Raw genomic sequence first — 18,392 nt, 5'->3', positions numbered from 1 at the left:
CATACTCTAGAGCGATAACTGACAGAGCGATATCTGCAAAAGAGCGATGTACGTTGGAGCGATTTATTTAATAGCGATAAAAAAAATCAGAATTACTTATTTAAGAATAAAAGCTATGCATTTAAGTACAATAGAAGTTATATTTAAGAACGATAGTACTGTAGTTGTTTAAAAATAGCATGTTGTTTTCACATAATTGCTTTGGAACGACGTTTTTAAGACCATAGTACAGTAGTCGTTTAAAATAGGAGTTCGTTTTAAAATGAGCACAGTCAGTTTGAAATAGTCAGGCTGTGAGAGTACTTATCGGAAAACTGCAAATACAGGAATTTTTTATTTAATTGGTTATATGGTTCTTTGTATTGCGAATGACCGAGTCCGTGAAGACAGAACCTGCGAATAACAAAGCCTGACTGTAACATTAAGCAGTCGCATGCTGGTGCCCTCTTAGCTATTTGCACGTCGCTTCCCTCTGTGGTCAACTAGCAAGCCCCTACCCTGGTTGCACAAATATGCTTGGGACAGATAGTAAAGATACATACAAACACACCAATTATGCGTCTCTTGAGTACAGTTGCTGAGCACGACCCAAAGAACAGTCAACTAACAATAACCATTTCAGAGCAGACAGTCAAAGGTACAACTGACATGGGACAGGAAAGAAGGGCCAGGTACTTGCTTCAACATTATATAAAAGAAATAAGAAAATTGTTACAATAAAAACAAGCCTAGCTTGGCCCCTGAGCAAGGAGATACGCAAAATACTGAAGCAATCCAGAATTTTCTCCTCTTACGCTAGGGGTGGCAGTCCTCTTATGATGCTACCTATTGGAGAATGCCTCATCATCATATCTTATCACGCCACTGCAATAGCCAGTCAAGAGCAGTTTTGTTAGCTTCTACGAGATAGTCATCAGAACGGCTAGAACCTCTCGGTAATCTTGTAGTATGTGATTCATAGATTGGATGGACTCTCCACAGGTGCACTGAATGCTCTCAAAAAGCCTCTAAATTAGAAAATTATCCCTATTTCTTCCCACCTTTGCTCTAGCAAAGTTGAGTGCAATCAAGTCTTTTCAGTTGAATAAAGTGCCATTGGGGAGAGTTTCACTTGGCTGAGAGATGGACTTACTGTGATGTTGGTAGTCCCAGTCCATCGTCTCAATCCGTAAGTTGATAGAGATTCATTGCCAAGGTGGTCGAAAGTCATGAGGATGCCTGCAACCTTAATAGAAGAGCAGATGTTATTACTCAATGGAACAGTGGACTGTGAATGTGCTCAAATCCATGTTCCACCTCCCATTCATCAACTCTTTTCCTTTAATTTACCACCCGTGACATCATCGACCTACTGCTAAGGAATGGCGAAGGACTTATCCCTCCCGCCAGAGGTTCAGGTCATGCTGCAGAAGGGTGCTCCCAGGAGCACATGCATGTATCTCATCGTGTGCACAAGCATGCTTGTGTGATTTCACCGCCAGAAGGTTAGTGACGGCTCCCTAAGCTTCTCCAGTCAACTTTTTCTTGTAGAAAAGGTGTCTGGGGATGGGAGTCCAGTCATAGACTTTTCAGACCTAAATGAATTTGTTTAACAAACTTTATCTAAGATGGAGATTCATTACATAGTCTTATGTTAAAATGACTTCTAATGTTTTTATTTTTATTAAGAGTTTTGTGTTATTGTATATACTGTGTGTGTAAAAGCTACATTCCTGCATCACTTTTTTATGCTAATATGTCATGCTACTAACTAATCAACTGTGGTTTGGAATGCGGTATTAGTTTTACACTATATTCAATGGGAAATAATTATTTGGTATTCAACATTTTTTAAACATATGGTCAAGTACCAAGATATCACTGAAAGTCTCTGACTTTGAGGGGTTCTCTAATAGTTGACATATTTGCAACTTGGCTAATCGAAAGCTTCCGATATTCTGCTCACCAATGCATCCCTGGGACGTCATTGACGTCTAGTCTTTTTATTATTACTGTAATATTATTATTATTATTATTATTATTATTATTATTATTATTATTACTAGGCAAGCTACAACCCTAGTTAAAAAAGCAAGACGCTATAAGCCCAAGGGCTCCAGTAGGGAAAAATAGCCCAGTGAGGAAAGGAAATAAGGAAATAAATAAATTAACAATAAATCATTCTAAAAACAGTAACAACGTCAAAACAGATATGTCCTATATAAACTATTAACAACGTCAAAAACAGATAAGTCATATATAAACTATAAAAAGACTCATGTCAGCCTGGTCAACATAAAAACATTTACTCCAACTTTGAACTTTTGAAGTTCTACTGATTCAACTACCCGATTAAGAAGATCATTTCACAACTTGGTAACAGCTGGAATAAAATTTCTAGAATACTGTGTAGTATTGAGCCTCATGATGGAGAAGGCCTGGCTATTAGAATTAACTGCCTGCCTAGTATTACGAACAGGATAGAATTGTCCAGGGAGATCTGAATGTAAAGGATGGTCAGAGTTATGAAAAATCTTATGCAACATGCATAATGAACTAATTGAATGACGGTGCCAGAGATTAATATCTAGATCAGGAATAAGAAATTTAATGGACCGTAAATTTCTGTCCAACAAATTAAGATGAGAATCAGCAGCTGAACACCAGACAGGAGAACAATACTCAAAACAAGGTAGAATGAAAGAATTAAAACACTTCAGAATAGATTGATCACCGAAAATCTTGTAAGACTTTCTCAATAAGCCAATTTTTTGTGCAATTGAAGAAGACACAGACCTAATGTGTTTCTCAAAAGTAAATTTGCTGTCGAGAATCTCACCTAAAATTTTAAAAGAGTCGTACAAATTTAAAGATACATTATCAATACTGAGATCCGGATGGTGAGGAGCCACCTTCCTTGACCTACTTACAATCATACTTTGAGTTTTATTAGGATTCAACTTCATACCCCATAATTTGCACCATGCACTAATTTTAGCTAAATCTCTATTAAGGGATTCACCAACCCCAGATCTACATTCAGGGGATGGAATTGATGCAAAGAGAGTACCATCATCTGCATATGCAACAAGCTTGTTTTCTAGGCTAAACCACATGTCATGTGTATATAGTATGAAAAGTAATGGGCCAAGAACACTACCCTGTGGAACACCTGATATCACATTCCTATACTCACTATGGTGCCCATCAACAACAACTCTTTGAGATCTATTACTGTACTTAAAAAATCAATAATAATGCCAAGAAACGACCCACCCACTCCCAACTGTTTGAGTTTGAAAACAAGGGCCTCGTGATTAATACGGTCAAAGGCAGCACTAAAATCAAGGCCAATCATACAAACTTCCTGACCACAATCAAGGGATTTCTGTATAGCATTGGAGATTGTAAGAAGGGCATCACATGCTCCAAGGCCTTTACGAAAACCAAATTGCAAACTAGGGAATAGATGATTACCTTCAGCAAACCTATTAAGACGTTTTGCCAGAAGACGTTCAAAAACTTTAGATAATATGGGAGTTATGGAAATTGGGCAGTAATCAGTTGGACTTGAGCTACCACAAACACATTTACCTAGGGGAGTAACATTACCAATTCTCCAACAAGTGCTAAAAGCTCCTCTTCTTGCTAACTTACACGCTAAATAACAGATAACTTTGTAGCTAGGAAATCTGCTGTCTTTATAAAAAACAAAGGAAAAGTACCATTTGGGTCTACACCTCCATAAGCATCAAGGTCTATCAACAGAGCTTTGATCTCACGAGATCGAAAAGCTAAACCAGTTAGTTTAGCCTCAGGAAAACAGAAATGAGGAAGTTCAAGTTTTTCATTACTCTGTTTACTGTCAAAAACATCAGCCAACAGGGTTGCCTTTTCCTTTGGACAGTGAGTGACTGAGCCATCTGGTTTAAGTAAAGGAGGAACTGTTGCATGTACACCAAAGAGTGCAGATTTAAGGGTAGACCACCATTTATGTTCCTGAGTTGTACCAGAAAGGGTTTCTTTTATGGTTAAATTGTATTCCTTTTCAGTTGAGGCATAAACTCTCTGAGCAAAAGCTCGAAGCTGAGTATACTTGTTCCAGGTCAAATCTGATCTGTTACCCTTCCAAAGATGATAGGCCTCCTGCTTCTCCAAATAAGCACGTCTACAATCATCATTAAACCACAGTTTGACCTTCACTCGGTACCTTAGCACACGAGAAGGGATACGCCTATCAATTATGTTGACTAGATTCTCATTCAAAGGGACAACAGGATTTACACTACTATATAATTGTGACCAATTCAAGCACAAAAGATCATGCAAAATCCCATTCCAGTCTGCTTGGGATTTCATGTAAATTTTACAAGAGTATGATATATCAGGGACAGGCTGCTCAGTCTTCACTACTAATGAAATCAAGGCATGATCAGATGTCCCAACTGGAGAACCAACCTTACTATTTATAACGCCAGGGGAGTCAGTGTATACGAGGTCCAAGCAATTACCAGACCTGTGAGTAGCTTCATTTATGATTTGCTCACAGCTTGATTCAGAGGCAAAGTCTAAAGCTCTTAAACCATGGCGATCGGTAGGAGAGATAGAACTTAACCACTACCTATGGTGTGCATTAAAATCACCAACAAAAACAAAAGAAGCCTTTCTATCATCTTTTTGTATCTTAGCCATAATGGTAAGAAGACAATCGAAGATAGAATCATCCATGCCTTGATTCCGGTAGATGGAACACAAATAAAAGTTATGCCTACCACAAACTTTTATTACCTGAATCTCATGACAACCACATTGATAGCAGGACTTATGAGAAGCAGGGTACTCAGTCCTAATATACACCACCATTCCCCTGGCCCTAGGGATGGCATCACGTTTCAACATTATTGGCTTCTTAAACCAGTTATAAGGAGCTCAGATGAGTGCCTCTTATTAGAAACCAAAGTTTCTGAGCATATAAGAATATCATACTGTCTGGACTCAACTTTAAGGTCTTGGATATTTGCATGAAGACCACGAATATTGCTATACAGAAGACGACATTGACGAAATTTAGGACGTACTGGTCCCAGATTTTGCTCAATGTCTCCAGACAGCATAAGAATTAATAGAAAAAAAAAAAAAAAAAGAGACATCATACTTAAAAACTAGACTAACAAGAATTATAACAAAAACAATATGTACAGAATTATAAATATAGTGATTGATGAAACACATAGACTATAGTAAAAAGTTAGAAAAACTGGTCAACATGGAGGAGCGAATACACCAGGCAAGGCTAAATACCCTCCAGGATAGCCACTTAAACTGAAGGGAGGACAGTAAGAATGGTTTTGAGAAGAAAAGGAAAAGACAACCTCTTGATAAACCACCAGACATTCATGGCCCTTCTGTTAAGCCTGCCCAATACACCATTTCAAAAAGACAAGAGAATAAAAAAAATAATAATGATAATATGAAATAGAGTGCCCGAGTGTACCCTCTGTTATGCCTGATAAGGAGTGTTTTGAATTGTGTCCGGTCCACTCCCAACTCAGTTTGACTAATAACGCCGAGTGGGCCCCAGGTAGAATGGTACTTGGACCTTCGGCTCCTCGTGATTGAGGCTCTGGGGGTGATTACCTCCTTAGTCCGACATGTTCTGCTAACCACAAGCCCTGGGATCCCACAACTCTGTGGAATCACTGAGACTTCACGCATGGTTATCATCTAGCATTTCCTCTCAGACAGATTTTTCGTGAAAAGTTGCCTGAGAGATGTCAGGATACTTCCTGGAATCTTCTGTGGGTGGGAAGGGAGTTTTCTCCACTGCTGTATACCATGGTTAGCCAAATTTTTACTTTAACTCCGAAGAGAGAAGTTCTGCTCAGTATAGTCGGTGAGAGCCCATAACTCAGCCTTAAAGTTAGATCTTTAGGCTGAAAGGAGTTGCTATTGCTACTTTTGCAGAGTTCTCTATGGTCAGGTGGAGTTTTGAACAGTCCTATCCTCCAAGAGAGGGGAAACTACCACCCTCGGACGTTAATAAGGTCTTGCAGTTCATTAAGAGGACATCTTTCAACTGTTGAGGCTTACTTCACTTAGAAAACTTCCTTCAAAAAGATTTCTTGCTCGCCTTAACCTCCGACAAGTGAGTTGACAAACTTCAAGGGCTCTCTAGCGTCGCTCATACCGAACGCTGGAACAGGTCTTGTCCCCCTTCGTCCCTGAGATTTTAGCAAAGGCCCAAAATCCATCGGTTCTCGACTCCGGGATTCCTTCGTCTCGGCTCGCAAGCCTTAGAGATGTAACCAAAGTTCTTGTTGGTTTTGTAAGCGCACTTGACTGCTGCCCAAAAGTATATAAACAACTCAACCTCATGCAGCTCCTCAACACGAGGAGAGTAAAGAAGGCAACTAAATATGACCTTCTCTTGACTGAGGAAAGTCATTAACTGTACCTGTTTGCCACCCACACCACCTGCTCCAGGTGGAGCTCAGGATAAAACTTATGATGTCAAGGGAGTAGCTACAACCCTATCATTCTGTAAGAATCTCTCTGTCGCAGGCTCGTGGAAACATCAGACCTTTACTGGCCCATTACCTGCGGGAATCAACCCAGAGGTCCCTAGACCTTTTTTTTTCTAGGACCTGTTGTAGCTACACAGCAGGTGGTATAGCTGCCTCTTATCCTTTTTACAGGACTTTTTAGCATTGTATCAAAGATGGAAGGTAGCCTGTTGGATGGATGAAAGTGAAGATTGGCTGGCCCTTTCTTTTCACTTTCATCTTCCCTTCTATAGGGAACAGCATTGAAAACCCTGTCAGCTTGAATTAATTTATTTGCAGCCAGGGCTCCATTTTACGGGTAGCTTTTCTATTACATGGTATAAAAGTGTCATTCTACACATTTCTTATGAGAGAAAGTGTGTTTTAACTAGGCAAACCCATTCGATATAGTACATATGCCTTATGGTTGGAACCAGGCAAATCCATTGGTTTACATATGCCTTGTTTTTATGACAGAGATTTTCAGCTCCGTATCCTTTGTTGAAAGGACCGTGGACCCTCTGGTATTGTCAAACCATAGGTGCACAAGATGTAAAGGAACTTTAGCTTCACAGCAGTCAGAAAGTTCGAGTTCTTTGTAACCTGGGATAAGTTTTCAGCCAGTTGGAATGGGGCTTCCTACCCCCAAATGATTAGTCTCCTATGTAAAGGACAAAGGTTTGTATTTGAACCAAGACAAATGACAAATTTGGAGATAATTTGTATTTTTCCTAATTATACAAATCGGAATTCCCTACTCATAGCTTCCCGCCATCACCTATCCCATAGATATTCTCTGCTGCAATCAAAGTGACTGCGCTGAGCTAGCAGAGGGGCAGAAATTCTCCAATCTCTGCCTGTAATTACTGACCAACTGTTTACCCCTTGTTATAAGATTTTAACTGCCTTTTTCTCTAGCTTCGCTGTTATTTCTCCCATGTTGAGGAATTAGGTTTGTATAGTTAGGACAAATAAAAATTATCTCCAAATTTGTCATTTTCAGACAATTTTTATCTTAAAAAAAATCCTTTAAATCAACTCTAAGAATTTTGAAAACTTTCAGTTGTTTTATTGGGCTACATTATAATAATAGTATTGAAGTGCACAGCATAACATTTAAGGGCTTCTGATGTCAATGCTTTAAACAGAACACTGTAATGATTACTAAAGGTTCTTTGCAGCCTCTGTTTTGCCACCATTTGTACTGTATTGCACTTTGCCTTTTCCTTTTTGTCTGTTCCTCTTTGCTTACTTCTATTCAGCTGTGTAATTTCTTTCACTTTGATGTACTGTACTCTGATTACCACTTTTCATTAAGAAATAAAAAAATCAGATACTGTAAGTCCTTCTTGCTACTCATTTGAGTTCTGAAGTAACTCACTGGTCGGGTTTAGTTACTTGAAACTAATGATAATTTTCACATACCGTACATACATGAAGTTTTTAATCACTTGTAAATAAAGAGAAACCGAAGTAGCTTTCTCTGTACTGAATTTATTTTCCTGACACAACTTCTGTAAGCAGTCAGTGATTTTACAGTATTTGTCTTTTATCATGATATTGAACTGTTATCAGCAGTCAGCAGTTTTTTATGTATAAGAATTCCACAGTTCAGTATCATATACAGTATTTACTGTCAAGTTCATGGTTTGGTTTTTAAACTGTATTAACTAATAACTTTGGTAAAAATATAAAATTTTAATAGACTAAAGAATTATGTTCTATGAAATTATAGAAATAAAAATTGGAGAGGAATGTCATTTCTAATCTTTGAACCTGTAGGTAGTATGGGGTATATTGTGCTTCTAATTTCATCTGTTATAAAAAATAAATGCATGAGTATGTTGTTGACATTGTGGGGTTACATTATAAAATTGAATGATGTATGTTTTGAGTTTATATTGTTAATTATATCACTGATTTTTATAGTTTACATGACTTGTTTTAGATTAATTCCTAGATGCAAAGTTGGACCAAGAGTATTTATGGAAAGTAGCATCAGGTAGTATATACTGTACTGTATTAACATTTGTACAAGTCCCTTGTGAATACTTGAGGGAAGTTTAGTGTGCATTCTTGTGACTTTCTTCATTCCCTTTATAGACTGTTTGATGTAAATTTTTACTTGCTGGGAGTGATTTTATTTATTTTTGTGATATTGATTATTTTCCATTGATATCTAATGTGTATTAAATGCCCTGTTATTTAGATGACAGCAGAAATACTTCTCTTTCATGCATTGAAACACAAATGACTGGTTTTTTTCTGTGTATTTTTAAAATTATTATACAAAATTCCCGCATTCCTTTTACCCATTACCATATTTCAAACCATGAAGCAATACAACCTTTATCAAAAAGCTAATGTAACACAATTTATTTTATGACAAACATGGAGTGAGGTATAGTGCTTTAGCCAGAACTTTTGACATCAGTAAATTGAATACCTTTACTGTGTGGACCTATAGTACTTTGGAGAGATGGTTAATAGCAAGTTATTAGGTTTACCATTTGTAAGTCCCTTCTTTCTTACTATTTGCAGCCTGTTTTTTTTTGTGAATTATTGCAATATTTGGGTCACAATTAAAACTTTTGATTGATAGGGAAACCCCTAAGCCTCTCTTGTTTCATTAAACTTGGATTGTAAAAAAAAATAGTAAGAATAATCTCAGTATTAGGTAGAAAAATATAAATGCTTATTTTTTTTAGAATATATTTGTCTTGTAGCATGGTTAAAATTTTGGGGATTATTTCAGATCATGCATTGTAGATGTACAGTATATTGCATATGTGTCACCATTTTGTTCTTATGATTTTGGATTGTAGTGCACCCTGATTATTTTTACTTTTCATTCTAATTACTGTGTTTACATTACACTATCAGTCTGCTTTCAAAAAACATCCTAATATTGAGTTGTAATATTTGTAGGTGGGATCCGTGATGGTTAGAGTTCCACCTGGAGGATTGTATCCATGTGTGGGATTAGCAGCAGCTGGTGATGCTGTTAGACTATCTCCGCAGATCTTGTGGCCCTCCCGATGAAGATACACATATGTCTGTCGATTCAGTTGAGGAGGAATGGTTAAGGCTACATGATATAAGGTTAAATGGACAGGTAAGGGAAACACTTACTAAGGGATATATTTCTGTAGTTGATCAAGAAAGTGTATTATGGTGGCACTTGATATCTAATTTCAAAGCACGTACTGTAAAATGATTTAGGGACGGCAACATGTATTTCATGGGTATTCACTATTCCAAATATTTACCTAATTTTATTTTGGTACTGTATTTGAATGTTAAGCCAAAAATAAATGATATGTCAAAGCATGTTGTTGGATGTGCTGTGATCCATAATATTAAATTGTATGTAGCCGAGTTAACCGATTGTCCCTCTGTATTTACCAGATTCGACTAAATTAGTTGAGGCTTTGGTACTTGTCTTGAAAAATGATGAGTTTTAGAGAGAGAGAGAGAGAGAGAGGAGAGAGAGGAGAGAAGCAGAGAGTGAGAGAGATGAGGAGAGAGAGAGAGAGAGAGAGAGAGAGAGAGAGAGAGAGAGAGAGAGAGAGAGAGAGAGAGAGGAGATGAGAGAGAGAGAGAGAGAGAGAGGAGAGAGAGAGAGAGAGAGAGAGAGAGAGGAGAGAGAGAGAGAGGAGAGAGAGAGAGAGAGAGAGAGAGAGAGAGAGAGAGACCCACCCCCCCCCCTAATGTCTGAAGCATAAGGTTAAATATAAAATGTTGATGCATAGAGAAAATCATCTGAATTAATGTGGTATTTTTAACTCCATTTTGACTACGGTGGTGCATGCCACTGTGCTTTAATGGGTGCATCATTAAAAGGCATGCAACGAGGGCAAAACAGCAGGAGAAGATGGCCTAACAATGGCCTAAATAATATATGGGAGATTTCAAAGTAGTAAAGCTCGCTGAACTTTACATAAAAATGTCTGCATGAATGCTCTATACCTACAGCATGGGAAACACTTTATCATCACACTAATTCACAAAAAGAGAGACGTAAAAGATTTGAAAAATTAACCGCACAATAATTTTACTCTCCCCTAATAAATAAAATATTGATAAAGATCACATTTGGCTGAATAGAGAGTCAGCAAGACTTTCATCAACCAAGAGAGTGTCAGGCTTTAGAAGTTCTGGTATTCAACTTCTGTACTGACCCTATCCGAAGGACACGAAGACGAAACCTAAGAACGCCGCAGCACGGGAAGATAGAGGGGCTGAGGCACAGACGCGGTCCCCAGTGGCAGGCCAATACATGGTTTCAGTTGATGACCCTGACCTACCCCAGGCTCTGGCGGTGAACGACCCCCTTAGACTCGGAGGATGAGAATCTTCCATTGGCGTCCAGTCCGAACTATCACTCCCGAACAGGAGAGACGTGAGTCGGAGCATACCTTTTGGCAGGTCCTCGCCTGTATGAGTGCCATCAACAGGCTGTCCACTCCTGGTTCCACCATCCAGGAAGGGAAGGATATGGCTCTCAATGAAATATTCGAGACCCAGAGGCCTTCCAGGTCCATTGCGCCATTGCCCTGGTCCAAAGGTCTGACATCTGGCAAAAGGAAAGCTATCACTCAGATAGCTGGAGCTTCTAGTTCCTTGAGGACAGGTTCCTCCTCTTGGTCTCTTCCACTTCCTTTTGTGTTACAAAGGAAGTATTACGAGATCGAAGGGGAACCACATTCCACCATAACCCTCGACCCTTCAGCAGAGTACCTAGCGAAGGGAGTTCCCACTCAAACCCTCTCCTCTCTGAAGGTCTCACTATCAGCAGTTGAGCTCCTAAACATAGAGAGAGGCGCGAAGTACGCCGTGCCGGCTGCTTAATGGTTGGATCTGTGGTTGGGATCCTTGGGCCTCATGGTTCGCTCCCATAATTTGTCGAAAGAGTCGGCCAGAAAGACGGAGTCCCTGTTGTCAGGTACCCAGACTTTTGAGTTTCTGTCGCACCATGTTGTCAACCTGTGGGGCGAACGCTATACTCAAGAGAAGGGATACCGTCATAGGTCGGTTCCACAAGCAGGTGCCGAAAGTGGAGGTCTTTCGGTTGAGGAATTCCACCCTCGAGGGTTCTTCTCTCTCTGTTCTGGAAGTGATAGAGAGGGCTGCTGAGTGATGGAGGAAATCGTCCAATGATTTTCTCCTCCATAGGGCCATGACGTCTCGGTCCTATGATAGACCTTCCCAGTCTTCCCAGCCTCAGCAAGCACCTTCCTCTACTCACCAGTCAACTTCCAGGTGCTCAGGACCTTCTAAGGTGTCTAAGCGGCCCTTTCAGTCCAAGGGACAGAAAGGGTCCAAGTCCTTCAGAGGAAAGAAGGGAGGAAAGGGAGGTGGCCGAGGTGGTCCCTCCCAGTAGGAATGGCATTCTTCATCACCCACCACCTGTGTGAGGATGTCCTACAGCACCACTGGCAAAGGTTGCAGTTCCACGGGGCAGATCCCTAGACGGTCGATGTGATCGCCCAAGGGTATCGCGTCCCGTTCATTCAATCTCTCCCTCCTCTGACTCGGGATCCAGTGCATCTATGCTTCTTTGCGAAGGGATCCGCAAAGGAGCTGGCCCTCACGTCAAAAGTCCAGACCATGCTTCAGAAGGGTGCTCTCCAAGAGGTGGTAGACAGGTCTCCAGGCTTTTACAGTCAAATTTTTCTGGTGAAAAAGGCTTCTGGAGGCTGGGTGACCAGTCATCAATCTCTCCCCTCTGAACAAGTTTGTTCAATAGACTCGGTTCAGAATGAAGACAGCAGACATAGTCATCCAAGTGGTACATCCAAGGGACTTCTTATGCACACTAGACCTGAAGGACTCATACTTCAAGATCCCAATACATCTGTCTTCAAGGAAGCATCTAAGATAGCATCTAAGATTCATTCACGAGGGAAAGGCATACCAGTTCAAGGTTCTATGCTTCGGTCTCGCAACAGCTCCTCAGGTATTTACCAGAGTGATCGCCCTAGTGTCATCTTGGGCTCACAGGAATGAGATCCGTCTTCTCAGATATCTGGACGACTGGCTGATCCTTGCAGACTCTAAGACAATCCTTCTTCTCCACTGAGACATGCTTCTCGAGTTTTGTCAGGATCTGAAGGTCCTGATAAATCACGAGAAGTCATCACTGCAACCCTCACAGAGACTGGTATACCTCGGAATGATCATAGACCCCATCCTAGAGAAAGTCTTCCCATCAGAAGAAAGAGTACACAGGCTGAAGGAAATGGCTGCACCCTTCCTCAGGAAAGAAGTTCTTCTAGTCTCGTTGGTCGAGTCTATTAGGCCACCTAACCTCTCTCATCCGTCTTGTTCCAAATGGCCACCTCAGGATAAGATCCCTGCAGTGGCAGCTGAAGTCCGTTTGGAACCAACACTCAGACCCACCCGACACCAGAGTTGCCGTAACTCAGGATCAGGTGACGGATTTGAGTTGGTGGATGGTAGACGAAAACTTTCGACGAGGCCAGAATCTTCTCGTTCCCCTTCCAGATTTGATGCTCTTCACAGATGCATCAAAAGAAGGGTGGGAGGCTCACCTGCTACACCATACGATCTCTGGCCTTCCTACACCATACGATCTCTGGCCTTCCTACACCATACGATCTCTGGCCTTGGGTTAGAGTCAGAAAGGTACCAGCACATAAATCTTCTAGAGATAAAAGCATCCTACCTGGCTCTTCATCAGTTCCAACAGTTGCTTGCTGGTCACTCTGTGGTGTTGATGAGGGACAACACCACAGAAGTGGCTTACATAAACAAACAGGGCAGTACCTTTTCGCAGCCTCTATGCCATCTTGCGGTAAAGATCCTCAAATGGTCAGAACATTTGGTGGCTCTATCAGCTTGATTCATTCCCACCAAGAGGAATGTGCTCGCTGACAATCTGAGCAGAGCGACTCAGATAGTGGCTCTGAATGGTCTTTGAATCGTCAGATAGCCAACAAAGACCCAACTTTGTGGTGTTCCCGGACTGTACAGTGATCCCTCGTTTATCGCGGTTAATGGGGATCCGAGACTCCCGCGATAGGTGAAAATCCACAAAGTAGGATTGGGCCCCTTCCCCGTAAATTTTTTACATGTGTGGGTGTACAAGAATGTTTAAAATACTGCTTGTATATATATTCTTTATATACAGTATATTTTCAGTATATTATGCTTAAATCTGTTTTATTTAAAATACAGTACCGTAATGCCTCACAACACAAAATTAATTCGTTCTGGTGTGGCTTTCATAAAGAGATTTTTACGTGTTGTGAGTCACATTTCACATGCAAATTGATTAATTCATTCCAAATCCTACAAAACACCTCATTAAATCTTATTATAAAGCTACAGTATAACCACAATGAAATAATGTACATCCAAATACACTATCAATTCCTGTAAATTAAGTAGCTATTACAACATAATATAATAATACAGTAAATGGAAAATAATACAATACATACAGTACAATACTGTACATATACAAAATCTACAGTAACTTATGTACTGTACTATTATAGCTACCCCTATTATAGACGACCAGCTATATTTTCTAGTCTAAACCCATTTTCTTCAACTTTTTGATGGGTGACTATTTTATTCTCGGCCTGGCTTGCAATTCTCTTTTTCTTAAAATGAAACATTTTTAAACATAAAACTTACCCGCTGGTTATATAAGAATGGCTATAGTCCCTAGACGCCCGGCAGAAATTCAAAAACTCGTAGCAATCACAGATATGCCAGGTGTACACTAGCGGCCTGGCGGTAGACAGGCCGAACTATTCCAATCACTTCAGACCTTCCCTGCCGGCTCTCGCAGGCACAAGTATTGGAATTCACTCATTATTAACCTGGATTTTTAGCAGTATTTTGGTGATGTACTACTATTTTTTGGGTTCTAGCATTCGCTTATTTGTTTGTTTGATCTGTGATCACGTTTTTATAACTTAAGTAGAATTAGGCATTTTTTCAACCGTTTTTTAAACAACGAAAGCTTATGGTGGTATGTAAACATCTTGCCATTGTCTATGACGTCACAGCCATATGACATAAGCTTAAGTCTGTTTTGCTTTTTTCAAAGAAGATGAGTGAATACTTTTTTACGGAGTATTTAGTTATAAATTAAAAGGATTATATTATTTTGAGAAAATTTTTGTCCTTTTAATAGGTTTTCTTTGGATAATCTCCGATCTGTTTTCAAAGAGTAACTAGCGTTCAGTTTGTTTATGCTGCGCAGTTTTCAGTCTATCGTCACGATATTACGTTTTCTCTTCGTATCGATTTTTATGAATAGTACATTCTTTTTACAAACTCAAGTTTATAATTTGTACTGGACAAAAGGAACATATTATTTAACAGTTAATTGCTCCTTTTAGTATTTTTCTTTATTCAAAGATTAAAGAAAGTTATGATTCAGTTATTGTTTATAGGACTTAGTATTCTTCACAATCGATGTAGCTCACGATTCTGTGTATCGTTGTTTGCTTGTTGGGTTTTGGAATACTAAAAATTTGTCATATATTATTGTAGATGTTGCAATTGTTACGGGTGATAATTCACCTTTTATTGGAACCCCTTAATTTAAGGGTTAGTTTATAGATTTATTCTTTTACTATATCTATTCAAGTAATATATCTTATATTTTACTTTTAATATTTTGTTGCATTTATATGGGATTCAGTGTTTTTTGCATTCCCATTCAAATCATTGACAAGCGTGTATACTTTGGTTTTTGAAACAATTATGGAAATATCATTTTTACCAAAGAGTAAAATGCTAGAATTTTAGTGCTAAATTAGTGCAGTGAATTTTATTCAGTGGAGGGTGCTTCTGTTCGGACCTGTCGTTATCCTAGCCTTAGACCTCTTTCAAGCTCTTGGACCCAGGGGAGAAGTTAAGTCGAACGGCGAAAGGAATCGAGAGGCGTAGCCAGGCGTTACAGTCTTTTAAGACCCGAACAGAAGTCCCCTCGAGCGTTTTCTGTCGATCCTCAGAACGCTCACCCTCGCTATAGGAAAAGCGAGGTAAAAGTGTTTTCTAACATTAGGCGATGACGCGCATCGGGGGCTAAGCTGTAAACAAAATTAGAATTATTCTTCGCTTGTTACGATTCATGCAAGCGCGGAATCGACTGTGAAAGCGGATTCTTCTTTGAAAATGCTGCACGCTTGTCGACTAAGATTAATCCTAATTGGTCTTTGCTGTTAGACATGAAACGGAAACTAGCTTCGTTTATACGGTCTTATCAGCCTGCCGTTGGCAGTGTGGTTGGGTGTCACTCACAGGTGTCCTGCCTATTCCGGTGATGACTTGTTGTCGCACAGGCGGCCTACCAGTACCTGCTTCTCAACGTCAACCGACCGTTCATAGCGCCGAATGTCAGTCTATTCAGGCACGCCGACGATCGCCAGGCAGCAGAACATGCTACTAAGTGGCATGACAGGCGTCAGCGTCAGTCAGACGCGGTATCGGGGCGGAGCGGTACCGGGCCGGAGCGTCAGCGTCAGCGTCATTCAGACACTACGCTTCCCATGACAATAAGTTTTGATGTCTACATGACCATGAACGTCTAGCGTCGGAACATGGTTGCGCTAGGCGTTATATTAAGAAATAAATCTTAAATAGAGAGATATTATGTTCTCGGACCAAGCCTACTGGCTAATTCTTGGTTGGGAGAGCTGGAATTAAAGATTCTAAGCATTGAGGTCAGTATCCAGAAGCTTAAGGAGTTGACTCCTAGGAACCAAGACTTCTCTTCTTTGGATAGAGATTTGTAAGAGGAAGGGAGTGACTTTCAGAAACTCATGAGGGTTTTTCTGAAGAGTTTCCATTTTAGTTTATACATGCTGCTCCTCGTTCCGACTTCAGAGTTTTTCAAAAGGTGCGTCGAAGCTAACCAGGCTACAACCCTAGTTGGGAAAGCAAGAGGCTTTAACCCAAACTGCTCCAATAGAGAAAGATGGCTCAGTGGGGAAATAAGAAAATAAATTAACATTAAATCGTTATCAGAAGAGTAACAAGTGCAAAGAGTCAGTGCAATAACGCGTCCTCAATGCAGCATAACGAACCTAACTGTAGAGGTTGGTGCAGCAGCGCCTGCAGCTGCAACAGAAGGAAGTGGATTAAAAGTATTTCTCCGACGGGCAGATCTTTTATGATTTAATATAATAATTTTAAAAAACGCAGTTGCTCAGTGACTCGTAGACATAGCGCAATGCACTGGAGGATATGTTAGTTCGTGTCCGTCTTACTTCTAGCCCGACACCTCTTCCTTACTTCCCAACCCCTGGGAGAAGGAATGTCGTAAGGCTAAGGTATATCGCGGACCTTATACGCTAAACGTATGTTCCACCGAGCGATCCTGTCGATGCATTCCAAGACGTTTGCTGTCCGCTTTAGAATGACTAAGTAAAGGTGTTTTCTTCACCTTCAATTGATGAATTATGACGTCACAACCATGTGACGTATTCTCTTAAGCAGAGCAAAATTTGAATGTCTTGAAGCGATCAGTTCATCATCGCTATGGCGTCACGGATCTTGTAAAATTTCTTCTGTGTAATAGGACGCAGTTCCCTGACGAGGATGGCGTTTTACGTTTTCCTTTTCTACCAGACTAGAAAGTGACTCGTCATGAATGCACGCGAACAGGACTTATCCTCGAAGCAGGCGTGTCGCGTTGCTTAAGCTGGAATCAATCGAGTGTGTTTTCTTCCACGAGAGAGGGGGAAGTCAGACAAGTCGCATACAAACCTAACTCTTCTTCTGGAATCTTACGCTCTTTCTGGGAAGAAAGCGTTCGTCCTTGTCTAAGGACGCAAAACCTAGCCTTGGTTGACACCAACCAATACGTCCAAGACCGGTCATGAGTTGTATGCTCCCTAACCTATCCTGCAGTAACTGATGTTCACCGGAGGTTTTCTTTTCGAAAGAATACCACGTGTCGGCACCAAAAATTGCGTAAGACATGTAGTTCATCGGGGGATAGGGTGCTCAGTTTTCTTCTGTTCACGCTTCTTCCCCTCCCCCAAATTGGGAGAATGTTTAGTACCTTCCTTTGGGGCTATCGACTATTGTTGACGATATCTCACAGTATTAGGTACGTTCAGGTCGCGCACAAGGCGCGCTGGAAATGTCATAAAGACTTTCCCAGGTCGGTCACGGGACTACAGTTGTTGATCTTTCACAGCGATCGCTCACGTTTGAGTTAGAGCACACGGTACCCCCAAGTGTATGTTATGTCTGAGCTAAAGAGGTCAATTTCATCTCTTTTTGGCGCTTACGATTCTCGGGCGGAAGAAGTTCACCTAAAAGAATCTAAGAACAGCCATAGACCAAGAATACGGTCTCCTGTTAGTATCAGACAGCATAGTTCTCTGATACTCGGCAACGCTTCCTCGCAACAACCAGCTCGCGTTACGGAAAGCGCTAGGGCGGACGTATGGGGCAGTCGGGTCTCTCACTTACGGCAGACGCAGACACAGACGCCAGTCTGGTCTCGCCCTCACGCAGACGCATGCGCAGACACCAGTCTGGTCTCTCCCTCACGCAGTCGCAGACGCAGACGCCAGTCTGGTCGTATGTTGGACTCCTAACAGTCTAGGTTGATCTTTTCAACAAGTTGTCTCACCTTCGCGTTCTGCGGGATACGCGACTACCGCTCATGGGGACGCATGCTACACGCGGACAGCTCTCGGCAAGCTGATCAATCTGAAATCCCACGGCAACCTAGACGCATGTGTCAGCCTGGACATATGTTGATTAAGGTCAGTCAGGTTTTTTCCCTGCGTCATGATAGACAAACAGTTGCTTCTTTGCACCTCTGACCGGACGCGATACTGTTGCCTCCTCGCGACAAGCTGTAGATTGGCA

At 40.8% G+C, this 18,392-nt stretch overlaps 1 protein-coding gene across 1 annotated transcript in view; it reads left to right on the top strand.

Annotated features, from left to right (window-relative positions):
- The window catches only part of LOC137640050 (SPRY domain-containing protein 3-like), a 165,674-nt gene that overhangs the window by 68,908 nt on the left and 78,374 nt on the right, over positions 1 to 18,392 (top strand). The window contains 2 exon segments of the mRNA XM_068372441.1: positions 9,450 to 9,551; positions 9,553 to 9,636. Of these exon segments, the coding sequence (XP_068228542.1) occupies positions 9,450 to 9,551; positions 9,553 to 9,636 (186 nt within the window).

The sequence above is a fragment of the Palaemon carinicauda genome, chromosome 4 (genome assembly GCF_036898095.1).
Source record: "Palaemon carinicauda isolate YSFRI2023 chromosome 4, ASM3689809v2, whole genome shotgun sequence".
Lineage (NCBI taxonomy): Eukaryota > Metazoa > Arthropoda > Malacostraca > Decapoda > Palaemonidae > Palaemon > Palaemon carinicauda.
The sequence above is the reverse complement of the archived record's forward strand: the minus strand, read 5'-3'. Positions and strand labels throughout refer to the sequence as shown.